General features: G+C 40.1%; 2 protein-coding genes across 4 annotated transcripts in view; both read left to right on the top strand.

Annotated features, from left to right (window-relative positions):
- The first annotated feature begins 411 nt into the window (after positions 1 to 411).
- On the top strand, positions 412 to 3,211 carry LOC147333126 (E3 SUMO-protein ligase ZBED1-like). Its single transcript, XM_086290742.1, has 3 exons — positions 412 to 1,783; positions 2,081 to 2,231; positions 2,337 to 3,211. The coding sequence occupies exons 1-3, from the start codon at positions 513 to 515 to the stop codon at positions 2,781 to 2,783; spliced, it is 1,869 nt and encodes a 622-aa protein (XP_086146868.1). The 5' UTR covers positions 412 to 512; the 3' UTR covers positions 2,784 to 3,211.
- A 591-nt stretch (positions 3,212 to 3,802) lies between these two features.
- sstr3a (somatostatin receptor 3a) overlaps positions 3,803 to 12,615 on the top strand; it is a 46,673-nt gene continuing 37,860 nt past the window's right edge. For all 3 annotated transcript variants that reach the window (XR_015128872.1, XM_086290092.1, XM_086290093.1), the window contains exon 1: positions 3,803 to 4,104. The gene's annotated coding sequence lies outside the window, so the exon portion shown is untranslated. The remainder of the gene's footprint in view (positions 4,105 to 12,615) is intronic.

Here is a 12,615-nt window from a genome sequence, read left to right as displayed (position 1 = left end):
CAAGTCCATGGATTCCACACTTCAGGCAATTAGTGACCGCAAAGGATTTCCATACAAGTATTAAGGACACTCCTCATTATAAAATTATATTAGTTTGTCTAATTCATTTTAAGAACCTGTATAAACATTGCTGCAATTCCTGAAGAGTTAATATTGTGGTTTTATGAAGCCCCTTGAACTAAAGTGGAAAGTCTGCACTTCATTTACATATGGGTTGTTGGAGTTAAAAGCTTTTATGCTGTACAAAAGTAAACGACAAATGTCTTTGTCCAACCAATTCTGAACCCAACTGAAGGCTATTTATCATTTTGTTAGATTCTGATTAGGGGTGGGTTTAAAAAATCGATTCATCGATTAAAATCGATTCTAACTGGAATAAAACGATATCGATTCATTAAATCCGGAAATCAATTTTTTTTTTATACATATGTAGTTTGCCGCGTATGAAACTTGCAAGCGGTTAACATGAGGAAGTCACGCGAGAGTTAAGTGACCTGGACGCATGAACCATCATGGCTACTCCCGGGAATGTGCCACCGAGCCTAAAGGCAGATGTCTGGCAACACTTTGGATTTAAGAACTGTGAAGACAGTGAAGAGCCGGACAAAAGCAAAGCCGTATGTAAGATGTGCAAAATGGAGGTAAAGCACTGTGGAAATACCACAAATCTCAGAAATCATTTAACGAGGCATCATCCAGATATCCCGCTAGCAAAAACGGCCGACACCAAGCAACGCTCACTCGAAAAGGCATTTGCAATGAAGTTGGCATCCACTTCTCCACGTGCCCAAAAAATAACCCAGTCTGTGGCAACTTTCATATGTAAAGATATACGTCCGTACAGCGTTGTTGAAAATGATGGCTTCCAAAACCTCATTAATACGCTAGAACCACGCTATGTTTTACCATCACGCAAACATTTGAGTGAAGTGGTAATCCCAAACATGTATGAAAAAGTGAAACACGATGTTACAGCCTCACTCAAGTCAGCAGAGAGAGTCGCTATAACCTGTGACAGCTGGACATCCAGAGCAACAGATAACTACCTGACTATCACCTCACACCATATCGACCAGGAGTGGAGACTCGTGTCTCATGTCTTACAGACAAGAACCACCGAAGCAAGCCACACAGCAGCTAATTTATCTGAAATTATGTTCAAAGCAATCGAAGAATGGGAGCTTACAAACAAAAATCCAGTCATCGTAACTGACAATGCTGCAAATATGGTGCGAGCTGTAGAAATAACGGGCTGGTTGCACATTGGTTGTTTTGCCCACACACTCAATTTAGCTTCACAAGCAGGACTGAAAGTTCCAGCTGTTGCTCAGCTGCTTGGCCGAGTGAGACGCATAGCATCCTTTTTTCATCGCAGCACTGTTGCAAGTCGCAAGCTTAAAGAGAAGCAAAAGATACTGAATCTACCTGCCCATAAGCTGGTGACTGATGGGGTGACCAGATGGAACAGCACATTGGAGATGCTGGAACGCTTCCTAGAGCAACAACCAGCAATCTCTGCAGCTCTACTCTCACCTGAAGTGAGGAGAAGTGACAGTAATCTCTGTAGTCTTACAGAGGCTGACATAACTGATGGAGAAGATATAGTGAAAGCTTTGAAGCCGCTGAAAGCAGCCACACTGGTTATGTCTGAAGAAAAGTCCCCGACCCTTTCCATCATTGCACCTCTGCATGCACAGCTGCTGGAGAAGATGATCAGTGTCTCTCATGACTCCTCACTGATTAAAGACCTCAAGACTGCTGTATACGACAACTTGAAGTCAAGGTATGTTTATGAATTGTGTGTATATGCCATGAATGAGTGTAACTGTATGGATGCATGTATTACATGAAAATTCTTATTATAGTGAAAAAATCTATATATTATAAAAATGTTAGTTAAGCCCTCTTGTCTAGTAATAGGCCTTTTGATTTTATATCTATCTATCTATAGATGTTTATATATAAATTATGGAAACAAAGTCGTATATTAATGTTTCTGATCTTGCATGAGTGTATGTAACCATGCACATGTATATCCAACATAATAAACTGAGTTAAATGTGCAAAATCTCTTTTCAAGATATGTGGCCCTAAAGGACAAGCTCTACATTGCATCAGCATTAGATCCTCGCTTTAAGGCCCTGCCATTCTTGTCCAAAGAGACCTGTAACAACACATTCTCTCAGTTGGTGTTGGAAGCAGCAGGTTTGGAGAACGTGGACACAGCTATTGTGAGTTACAGAAACAAAAACAAAAAATTATTGGTTTTTTTGCACTACTCGAGTTAGAATATAAATAGTAATTTCTTTATTAATTAAGTTTTCATTTTTCTACAGCGACAGTCTGATGGTGACACATCTGAGGAAACTGTCCCTGACATCTCTCTTGGTGGTGTTGATGAAGTGGATTATGCCCCTCCAATTAAGAGGTCAAAGGACTCTGCATTAATTTTTCTCCTTGGGCCAGCCTACTCAACAAAAACCACAGCACCACAGAAAACACCAACTCAGAAGGCAAAGGAAGAAGTGAATCGATACAGGGACGTTGAGCCTGTTGCACTTTCTGAGGATCCTTTGATCTGGTGGAGGGACCATGAAAGGGAGTATCCTCTCTTGGCTCTACAAGCAAAGCAGTATCTTTCCATACCTGGGACCAGTGTTCCTTCTGAACGAGTGTTTTCAACTGCTGGTGACATTGTTACCGCACAAAGGAGCTGCCTGACTCCACAACATGTAGACCAGCTTCTCTTCTTGCAGAAAAACCTTACAGTCTCAAAGAAGTGAGAGGGTAGTTATAAATAAGGCTAAATTGCATTAGTTTCACAGAGGTTTTACAATACTGTTCAATATGTTTTCATTTTTTGAAGTATTTTAAAAGGCAGTTTTTCATTTTCTGATCGGTCAGTTTCTGTCAGTTCACTTGTACATGCTGTGTTATACTGTGTGTCTCCAAAACACAATAGTGGATTTCAGAAAAGCTGTGTGAGACACTAACAGCAAAACTATTTCTCTGAGGTTTTACTGATGTTTACAAAAGATGTGTTCTATTTGCACTGGATCCCTGATCCACTTGAAATGTATGTATGAAAAAATATATATACTAATGTTAATTAAAAATTACATTATTTAACTGCTTTAGTATCTGTTCTTAATTTTGAAATTTATGTAATTCATTCACAAGGCTTAGAGGGTTCTTTTGACAGTACATATACAAGGTGAATTATCATAATTTTATATATATTATGGTTCATATAATAATATTTCGGACTGATTCAAAATCGAATCGAATCGAATCGAATCGTGGATCGAATCGATTCTAGAAATCAGTGACGATTCCCAGCCCTAATTCTGATGTTCATTCCTCTGGATTTTTGTAATTTTAATCTTTTTACTCTTTTTGATTTTGATTTCTTAAATCCGCTTTTCTGTTTTCCATCATTCTGTATAGTTTTGTGTTGTACTTGTCATTTCTTATGGCTTTTTCCTGCCTTCTTTTATGTTCTTTGTGATATTTTGGGGGATGATAAGACATATCTCCTGTTATGTCATCTTTTCTGTAAGGTCCTCAATTTTCAGAGTGCAGGCTGACTGTTATTTAGAGTAGAGGGAGGTACTTATATGCCCGACTGGCAGCTTTCTAGCTAAAGTGTTTAATTTAAAGTATCATAGACCACACCTGCTCTTTTTAATGGTTCTTTAGGCTTTGAAATGATACCTGCGCTACTACAGTCACATTCACAGAGTGTGCACACACGGGAACGACACACACACGCACACACCAAAGGATTTTAACACCTCCTATTTGACTGTGTGCGGCAGCAGAGCTGTTACCTAGTTACAAGCTAGAGACCGTGCGACCTGCGCTGTTCATAATGTTGCGGTGGGGACTCTGAGTGCATCAGTCTGTCCGGAGCAGACGGAGGGAGAAGTGAGAAGGAGGCGGACGGAGGAGCGCAGCGGGCTGCTTCTCTGCTGGAGATGCCACTGGAACTCATCCCGACGGAGGCAAAGTGCAGCGGCTCTTCTCGCGCTGTTTCACCGATAAATCCAGCAAAGCCCCGGTAAAAGTCTGGTCCTGAAGGTGCGGAGAAGTCTCAGCTTTAAGGTAAGTTTGGGTATCTGTTGTAAACCTGACCGGTTCATACTAATAGATGTTTGCTGTGAATGAGTGCGGACAGCTGATGATGATCTGTTAGCTCACCTGTACATTCAGATGATTTATGGTTAACGAGAGTTTTCCGTTAAATGCTTTTAAATAACCCTTACAGACATGTTTAGGAAGTTCTGAATGAATTAAAATTAAAGGCACAAATTCTTCACACAACAAACTGCACGCTTTTTAATATTTAGACCATTTTTTCACTGCAATAAATGCCAAATCAGCAACTTTAAAGATTCTACTACAGTCGGAAACCTTTCAGCTACAGCAGCCATGGGCAGATTGTGAGACAAAAGCACCCCCTCCGTACACACATGTAAAAGGTACCCACCCCACTGAGAAGGCTGACCCCCCTCCCCAGACTGAATGAGTCACGGAATGATTGTGAAGGCTGTGGCCATTTTCTTCTTCCTCTGCTGGTTTTAGTTTTCTTTGGATTGTGTGTCTCTTTTAGAAATTTTTGCATCTCTTTAATTGTATTTTTGAGCTGTTTGTGAGTTATTTTTGCCTTCTTTGATGATTCTATAATGATTTTTTGTGGTATTTCTAGTCACATGCTTGTGGTCAGTTTTTGTTTGTGTGGTTCTTATTTTGTTTTTAGTGTTTTTGTTAATCTTTTTTAAAATTAATTTTGGTGATGCTTTTAGTAGTTTTATTTGTTTTTGTGGCCAGTTTCTTTGATCCTGCAGTTGTTAATTCTTTTAGTCTCTTTCTGTGCTCTCTCTGATAGTTTTATTTTTTTCTGTAGTTTAGGTCATTAGTTTTTTTCCCCCTGTGGTTTATTTTGTATTTTTAGCTATTCTGAGTTTTTGTGTGTAGTCTTTTTGTGCATCTTTGTGTCTTTTGTGCACTCGAAGGACTTTATGCAGTAAAGCTTCATTTAAACCTAATTTAAGCTTAGCCTACGCAGCTGGCTCTCACCACTGCCAACAGCATCCAGTGAAAAAGTCCTTTTTAAAAAAATGGTTTGATCAGGATGTATTTCAATATTGCAGGGGAGATGGAAGAACTACTTGTGAGCGATGTATTACTTCACAAATACCTTGCATATTTAAGCTTATTTGGTATCATGAAAAGAAAAAAAAGATTAAAATCTCTGTATCTTACAGCGATTCTTGTTTAAAAAGGGATTCTGTGCTTTTCTGAGGTAGTTCACATTCAGTGCAAACTGCTCCTCACTGTCAAATATAAGTGAGAGGCATCTATATTTGACAATGAAATGAGGCAGAAACATAATGAGTTACTTCTTTTAGGCACTAGTAGCATATTTAGTCCAAAATTCCCAATATTTTACATTTTCTGTTATGGTCTTATACTAAAGGTCATTTTCTACATCTAGTTTATCTCATTGAGAGTCCAGTCGTCACCTGTTGGGAGCATTTGGCTGCAGCCATTTCCATGCAATGGTCTTCTCTCCTGCAGGCAAATGCATTTTAATGAGCTACTCATTCTGTTTCCTGGGTTTATCCATGATTTTGCACAGGTACTGTGTAACAAAAGGGCAGTCGGCTTCTGAATCCTTCAGGCAGCTTTAGTGACTTCTTTCAAAGGCACTTTGTTAGGAAACGCAGATGAGATTCTCATAACAGCCGCATCTCTTTGCTTGCTCTGTACTCTCATTTACATACATATATTTTAGTCCTGCAGCTTGTGTGTATTTCTGATTAACCGGCCAGTTATTTATGCTTTTGTTCAGCTAAAAAATAGATTAAAAATACATTACAATATGCATTTCTATAGTTTAAGGGCAAACACAGATGTTTTTACTATAATGGAAGAACAAGGAAAACGAAAGCTAATATTGCATTTAAGAACTTTTTAGCATTTTTGGATAAAAAAAAATCAATAAAGAAAAGATTGTAACTACTTATCTACCCATCTAGTTATACTCACCATCATCTATGTTCCTGTGTGGTTACTGCTTTTAGAAGAACTCTACATAACACAATAACCAAACTCTAAATACAGTACATACTCTAAATAACTAAATACAGACCTTAGACCTTGATGTAAACAAGCAAAAAATATACAATTTCTCCTTTTTTAAAATCTTTACAATCCAGTCATTTTACTGTGTTTCACTCATTTTAGTAAATACAATTAACTGCTATTAAAAATTATTATAAACAAGCTTAACAAAAACACCCTGTTTCATTTTGTTTCAGCCACATTTTGGGATTTTAGACCTAAATATGGAGCTCTCATTTATGATACTGGTATCTTTGGTGAGATCATTATCAGAGCGGTATCTCAGTGAAGTGAAGTTTGAGTGTTTGACAAGACGTTTGGGAGAAAACACTTTCCTTTTTCTCCTGTAAAAAAAAAAGGAAAAAGAAGTTCCCTACTGTGTTTATGACAGTCTGAGTGTGATTACCAGCCAACTTGATTTCCACCATTTATTGTGAAAGAGTAGAAAACGCATCACGTCTCCATCATGTGAAACCACTCAAGATGTAAAATGCTCGATCTTTTCCTGGTATTTGATTTTTTTCTTTTGCTTTGCATTTCAAATCTAAAGGAGTCAAACACTCATTTTATTGAAAATGTGATCCTTGAAGTTAATTGAGATGCATTTGCAAAATAATAGCAAACTGATGCCATCATCTGCCCACAAATGAGTCAAACACACACACACAGAGTCACCACAGGTGGGTAGCTAACAAGCACAATCCACAGCCTCATTTCAGGCAGAATTGCCTTTTAAGAGGAGAGTAAATTATCTCTGGTAACATTATGATATCTCACTACATTTAAACAGATTGTGGTGGGTTTTCTTTCCCCTTTCTTGTAGAGATGTACAGATAAAATATTTAACATTGCTGGTTTACTCCAGTCATGAAAAAAGGTTGTCATGGTTATGCACCTTTTAAATAAAAGTTCAGTCATGAAGAAATATAGTATATTTTTAATGAAATGAGCATATTTTAAAATAAACTCTTTACATAAGAAATTATAGTTGGACTGACTCTTCCAGGCCCCCTTCCACCTGCTCCCCACTCTCACTACAGGTCAACATGGCATCTGTCAGTCACTCTCCCCAGAGACTTCTGTCTGACCTCATCTGTCAACCTGTCTATTGCAACAAGAAGGGGCTCAGAGCTGATACTTGATGTTATCCCCCCCACCTTGAACCCATCTGTCACTCCTACCACCTACCTCACCGTTGTCTCTATGCATACATGTCCTTCACCACCCTCACATACTTCTCTGCCACTCCAGACTTCCTCATGCAGCACCACAGTTCCTCATTTGACACCTTATCATATACTTTCTCTGGATCCTCAAAAACACAATGAAGCTCCTTCCGAAATTCTCATAAGGAGAACCTCTCTCCTTCAACAACTCTTTCCCATATCCCCATGGTATAGCTCATCAGCTTTATTCCTCTGTAGTTACTACAGCTCTGCACTTCAACCCTGTTCTTAAACATCAGTACCATTACACTGATTGTTGTGGACTTTTTGATTTCAGTGGTTAAAAAGTCCACTGTCTTCTCTCCTAGACATCTCCATACGTTCACAGCTATGTCATCTGGACAATCCACCTTTCATTGGATGTATGTTCATCCACTCCAGCCCTCACGTCCTCCTTACTTATTGTTTGCACTTCCTGGTTCACTATCTTCATTCATCCTCCTCTGACTCTTATTCTCTACAATCAGCTCCTCAAAGTTCTCCACCTTGTCAGCACACTTTCTTCAGTTGTTAGTACATTTCCATCTCAATCCTTGATCATCCTAACCTACTGCACATCCTTTCCGGTTCGATGTGTCTGCCTAATGAATTGATTCAAGTCCTTTTCTCCTTCCTTAGTGTCCAGCTTAAATACAGTTTGGTTCATAAATATTTGGACAGAGGCCATTTTTTTCTAATTTTGGTTCTTTACATTACCAAAATTAATTTTAAATGAAAATTCTGGGTTTCTTCCTTTTTAATCCTCTGCCAGGCCTTTAATTCAGCGGCTTTCATTTGCTGTATGTTTTGGGTCATTGTTCATCTGTAGTATGAAACATGCCCAATCAGTTTGACTGCATCTAGCTGGATTTGAGCAGACATTGAATCTTTGAACAGTTCTGAAGTTATCCGGTTGCTTCTGTCCTGTGTCTCATCATCAATAAACACTAGTGTCTCTGTACCACTGGCAGCAATGTACTTCCAAGCCATCACACTGCTCCGCCATGTTTCACTGATGATGTGGTGTGCTTTGGATCGTGAGCTGTTCCACACCTTCTCCAGACTTTTTGTTGCCATCATTCTGGTAGAGGTTGATCTTGGTTTCATCTTTCCAAAGAATGGTTTTCCAGAATTGTGCTGGCGTTTTTAGATTTTTAGAAGTCCAATCTAGCTTTTCTATTCTTGGGGCTTATGAGTGACTTGCAGCATGCAGTGAACCCTCCATATTTACATGCAGGCTTCTCTTTATGGTAGACTTGAATATTGATATACCTACACTACATCCTGGAGAGTGATGTTCACTTGGTTGGCCGTTGTGAAGGAGTTCATTATCATAGAAATGATTCTGCGATCATCCACCACTGTTGTCTTTTGTGGACTTCCAGGTCTTTTTGCATTCCTGAGTTCACCAGTGGTTTCTTTCTTTCTCAAGATGTACCAAACTGTAAATTTTGCCAATCCAACTATTGTAGCCTTTCTTGGATGGATTTTCTTTCTTTCTGTTATTTTCAGCTTAAAGATGACTTGTTTCATCCTGCATGGAGAGCTTTGACTGCATGTCGAGTGTTCACAGCAAAATCTTCCAAATGCAAGCACCACACCTGAAATCAAATCCAGGCCTTTTATCTGCATCATTGATAATGAGCCTATAGTCTACCCATGTTCCTCCTTCTTGAGAGATCTGCTATGTTAGCTTAAACAAGTTAAATAGATTTGTCAACCAATCAGTAAAACACTCAGCTGATCATCAGTCTCTTAAATAAGCAAACAAACTGCACTTGATCAAAATTCAGGCTTTCATATTGCATCCTTCCAGTTAATCCATGTGACTGCAAATCGAAACACGAGTCCAAGTTTTTAAATTGCCTCGAAATTTATGTAAAGAAGTATAAGTCTGGAAGCGGCTTTGATCATGTAGCTGAAAGATGCGAAAAACAAAATGTTTTTTTTTTCCTTCAGCTTCTGAGATTGACATCTACCTCATATACAGGGCCAACACAAGAAAGAAAAAGGTCCCCAGAGCATACAGTAAAAGTAAAGCCAGAATTGGATCTCAGGCTGCGAGTTTATTAAGTTCGTCTGACTCCCCGAGCCCTTAGGAGAAGCCTTCATAACCCCTCTCTTAGGCTTCAGAAAGGCGGCGGCAGCAGCACCCTTAGGGTATCAGACTTCCTACTGAGTTCTAAGGAAAGGAGGTACAAATAAAGATGTTAAATATTCATGTTGAGCCACGAGTCCCTGATTTATTCAAGTAATGTTGATTTCGTTCTGAACATTGGCAGAAAAAGATTGCCAACACTTCTGATCCTCAGCTTTAAGCCCACACATGAACTTTATGAACAACATCACTTTTTTCCCCATATGTTGACCAACGCGTCCCACACAGTTGTATAAGGTCACACTTGTAGACAAAAAAAAGAAGAACAAAAAGAACAAAAAGAAGAAAAAAACATGTTTTAGTGACATATGTAGTTGGTTTTACAGGGCCGATAAATCTTTTTTTTTTTTTTTTTAAATAGCAGTAGTTATATTTATAAGACTGTACATACTTTGTCTGTTCTTAAAATACACTGAAACTCTTTGAATGGCAGATCTACTTTGACAAAGTTTCAGAGCTGTGAGTAGTAATGGACTTTTTTCATATTTTATGGACAAGATTATTTTCAGTTTAAATTAAAAAATAACTGGAAGATTAAATAAAAAAATGGGATCGAATTGTCAGATTCATTCCCTCCCCAGACGGCCACTCACATCCTGGGCCATCTGACCTCAGGAAATCACATGATAGGGTGGGGCCAGGTTTCACAATGAGCTCACCCGAAACCCTGGCTGATTAGGACCCACACCTGCTTTCACACCTTGGCTCATGGGATTAGGTAGAGGATCATCAGGGGGTCCTTTGTCCCTCTTTGGGGGGGAAACTCCCACAGGGTTTAAATCTGAGACTCCCCACCAATTGGACCCTTAGAACTGAAGAAGCTTCTCGGATGAGACGTGAAACGTCTTCAAGCGACTAAAAGAAGTCCAGACGCTTTTCTTTCCAAGTTCCTTAGACTATGATGACCTGGATGACTGAGAACCTTCACAGACATTCATTCCCGATGTTTGCTGGATGTTTGCCAGGGCAGGCAGCAGCAGAGGAATGCGAAAGGTGATTTCAGTTTTGGTGGTGGTCTCGGGAATTTGTCTCCGTGGATGATTTGGTCCTGTTGTCTTCATTAACCAATGACCTCTATTTCGCTCAGGGGCGTAATGGTGAGTGGAAAGGATGACAGAGTGTTTGGTGAGAAGTGGGTGGATCATTCCATGTTATTCCTGATTTAGACTTCTACGAAATCAACGTCGTAATTTACGATATAACCTTTTTTATGTTTTAAGAGTGTATGGTTATGTGGAAGGTTACTGTTAAGTAACCTTCCACATAACCATGGCTGTGTGCGGACAGGGATAGGACCCAAGGTGCAGACTCCAGAGACAAACTTAATCCAAAACAGCTTTAATGCTGAACGCAAACATAACATAACTGGAAAAAACTCAAAATAAACTAACACCGGTGGACTGGCAAAACACACAGCAAAATAAACGGTAGATCGCGACACTGACATAGAGAAACACAGGGCTTAAGTACACAGAGGGAGCAATCAGGGAATGGGTAACAGGAGGGAAACACAGCTGGGGCAAATCAGAACTGACGAGACAAAAGGAAGCGTAAACTGAACACACTGAGATAAGACAGAGACCTTCAAAGTAAAACAGGAAACACATAACACAGACTCACATGCAGGCACTACAGAGGGAACAGAGACGTGGGACCAGGGCAGACACAAACACTGACTGAACATGGGGATATAGGAACTAAGGATACACAGAGACGCGAACTAGACAAGGGGATACAGGTGATAGGGGAGACAGAGCAACTAAAGAAGACAGAGACATAAACCATAAGACAGAACTCAAAGAAACCAAAGACTAAAAAGTATAAATAATATAATAAACTCAAATACCCTGGGTCAACGACCCAGGCATCCTAACAGTTACAGCATAGTGTTAAAAGGATTTCCAGTTATGCTGTAAGTTACGATGTGGATTTCACACAGAAGTGTAAATCACGCTTTAAGCCTAGTATATGGTTACCACATTGGTTGTTGTGAACAGCAACAGAGATGTCCATTTATACAAGCAATTAAGGTGCACTGAACAGTCTTCTCCAGAATTGTCTGTGGTCTGTATTTGTATAGCGCTTTACTTGGTCCTTAGGACCCCAAAGCGCTTTACACTATACACAATCATCCACCCATTCACACATTGGTGATGGCAAGTGTAGCCACAGCCACCCTGGGGCGCACTGACAGAGGCGAGGCTGCTGGACACTGGCGCCACCGGGCCCTCTGACCACCACCAGTAGGCATCGGGTGAAGTGTCTTGCCCAAGGACACAACGACCGAGACTGTCGGAGCTCGAACCGGCAACCTTCCGATTACAAGACGAACGCCCAACTCTTGAGCCACGATCGCCCCATGATAGGCACTGGTATTGCAGGTCAGAAAAAAGAACTCAGGATCAGTGCTGGTTTACGATTAGAGGTCGTTAAAACAAGAAGCAGACTTATGGCTCACACCAATGTTAATGGGGGCAACAAGAAGCATGCGCCTAAACAGGCAGTCAGCAGTGCCTCAAACGGAGGAGTTCAAGGATCTTGGAGTCTTGTTCTTGAGTGGGGGGAGAGTGGGGACCGAGAAAGGGATCAGTGTAGTGTCTGCAGTGATGCAGATATTGTACAGGTCTTTTGCAGGGATTTGATTATGACAGCTGATCTGCATCCTTACACTCATCCATGGCAACGAAGAGTGGGTAGTGACTATGAGAAAATATCACAGAAACAAGCAGAGGATTGAGCATCCTCTGAATGGTGTCTGAGAAAATCAGAATCAGAATCATCGATAACTGTTTACCATATACATGAGGAGTTGACAGTATAGATATATCACCAGTATCAGTATCATTATCACTCTCAAAGGCTGAACCAGATGAGGGGGTTCAGGCCAGGGCATGAGGAGAGTGAGTTGGAAAGGTTGGTGGTCCCCTTGAATTGCTGGAGGTGGTGGCTGGGGGAGAGGGAGGTCTGGGCATGTTTACTAACAATAGCTCCACTGCACTCTTACCTGATACTGATAGAAAATGGATGGATGGCTTGATTGATCAATTATTGGATTGAGAATGTAAATACTATAATCAGCCTAACCAAAACTGCTAAATCCCCGATGTTCTAAAATGCGCCAGCTCT

This window comes from Aulonocara sp. 'chitande type north' Nkhata Bay, linkage group LG4 (assembly GCF_057382095.1).
Source record: "Aulonocara sp. 'chitande type north' Nkhata Bay isolate Kocher_YH1m ecotype deep benthic linkage group LG4, A_spYH_male_GT1.1, whole genome shotgun sequence".
In the NCBI taxonomy this organism is placed as follows: domain Eukaryota; kingdom Metazoa; phylum Chordata; class Actinopteri; order Cichliformes; family Cichlidae; genus Aulonocara; species Aulonocara sp. 'chitande type north' Nkhata Bay.
Note: the sequence above shows the minus strand (reverse complement) of the source record. Positions and strands in the feature narration are given on the sequence as shown.

What these genes read in the sequence shown, in the direction of transcription:
- LOC147333126 (XM_086290742.1), top strand. Translation starts at nt 513, where the DNA reads ATGGCTACTCCCGGGAATGTGCCACCGAGCCTAAAGGCAGATGTCTGG. An exon ending in TACGACAACTTGAAGTCAAG is followed by an intron (nt 1,784 to 2,080) that starts GTATGTTTATGA and finishes TCTCTTTTCAAG; the next exon opens with ATATGTGGCCCTAAAGGACA. An exon ending in AGAACGTGGACACAGCTATT is followed by an intron (nt 2,232 to 2,336) that starts GTGAGTTACAGA and finishes ATTTTTCTACAG; the next exon opens with CGACAGTCTGATGGTGACAC.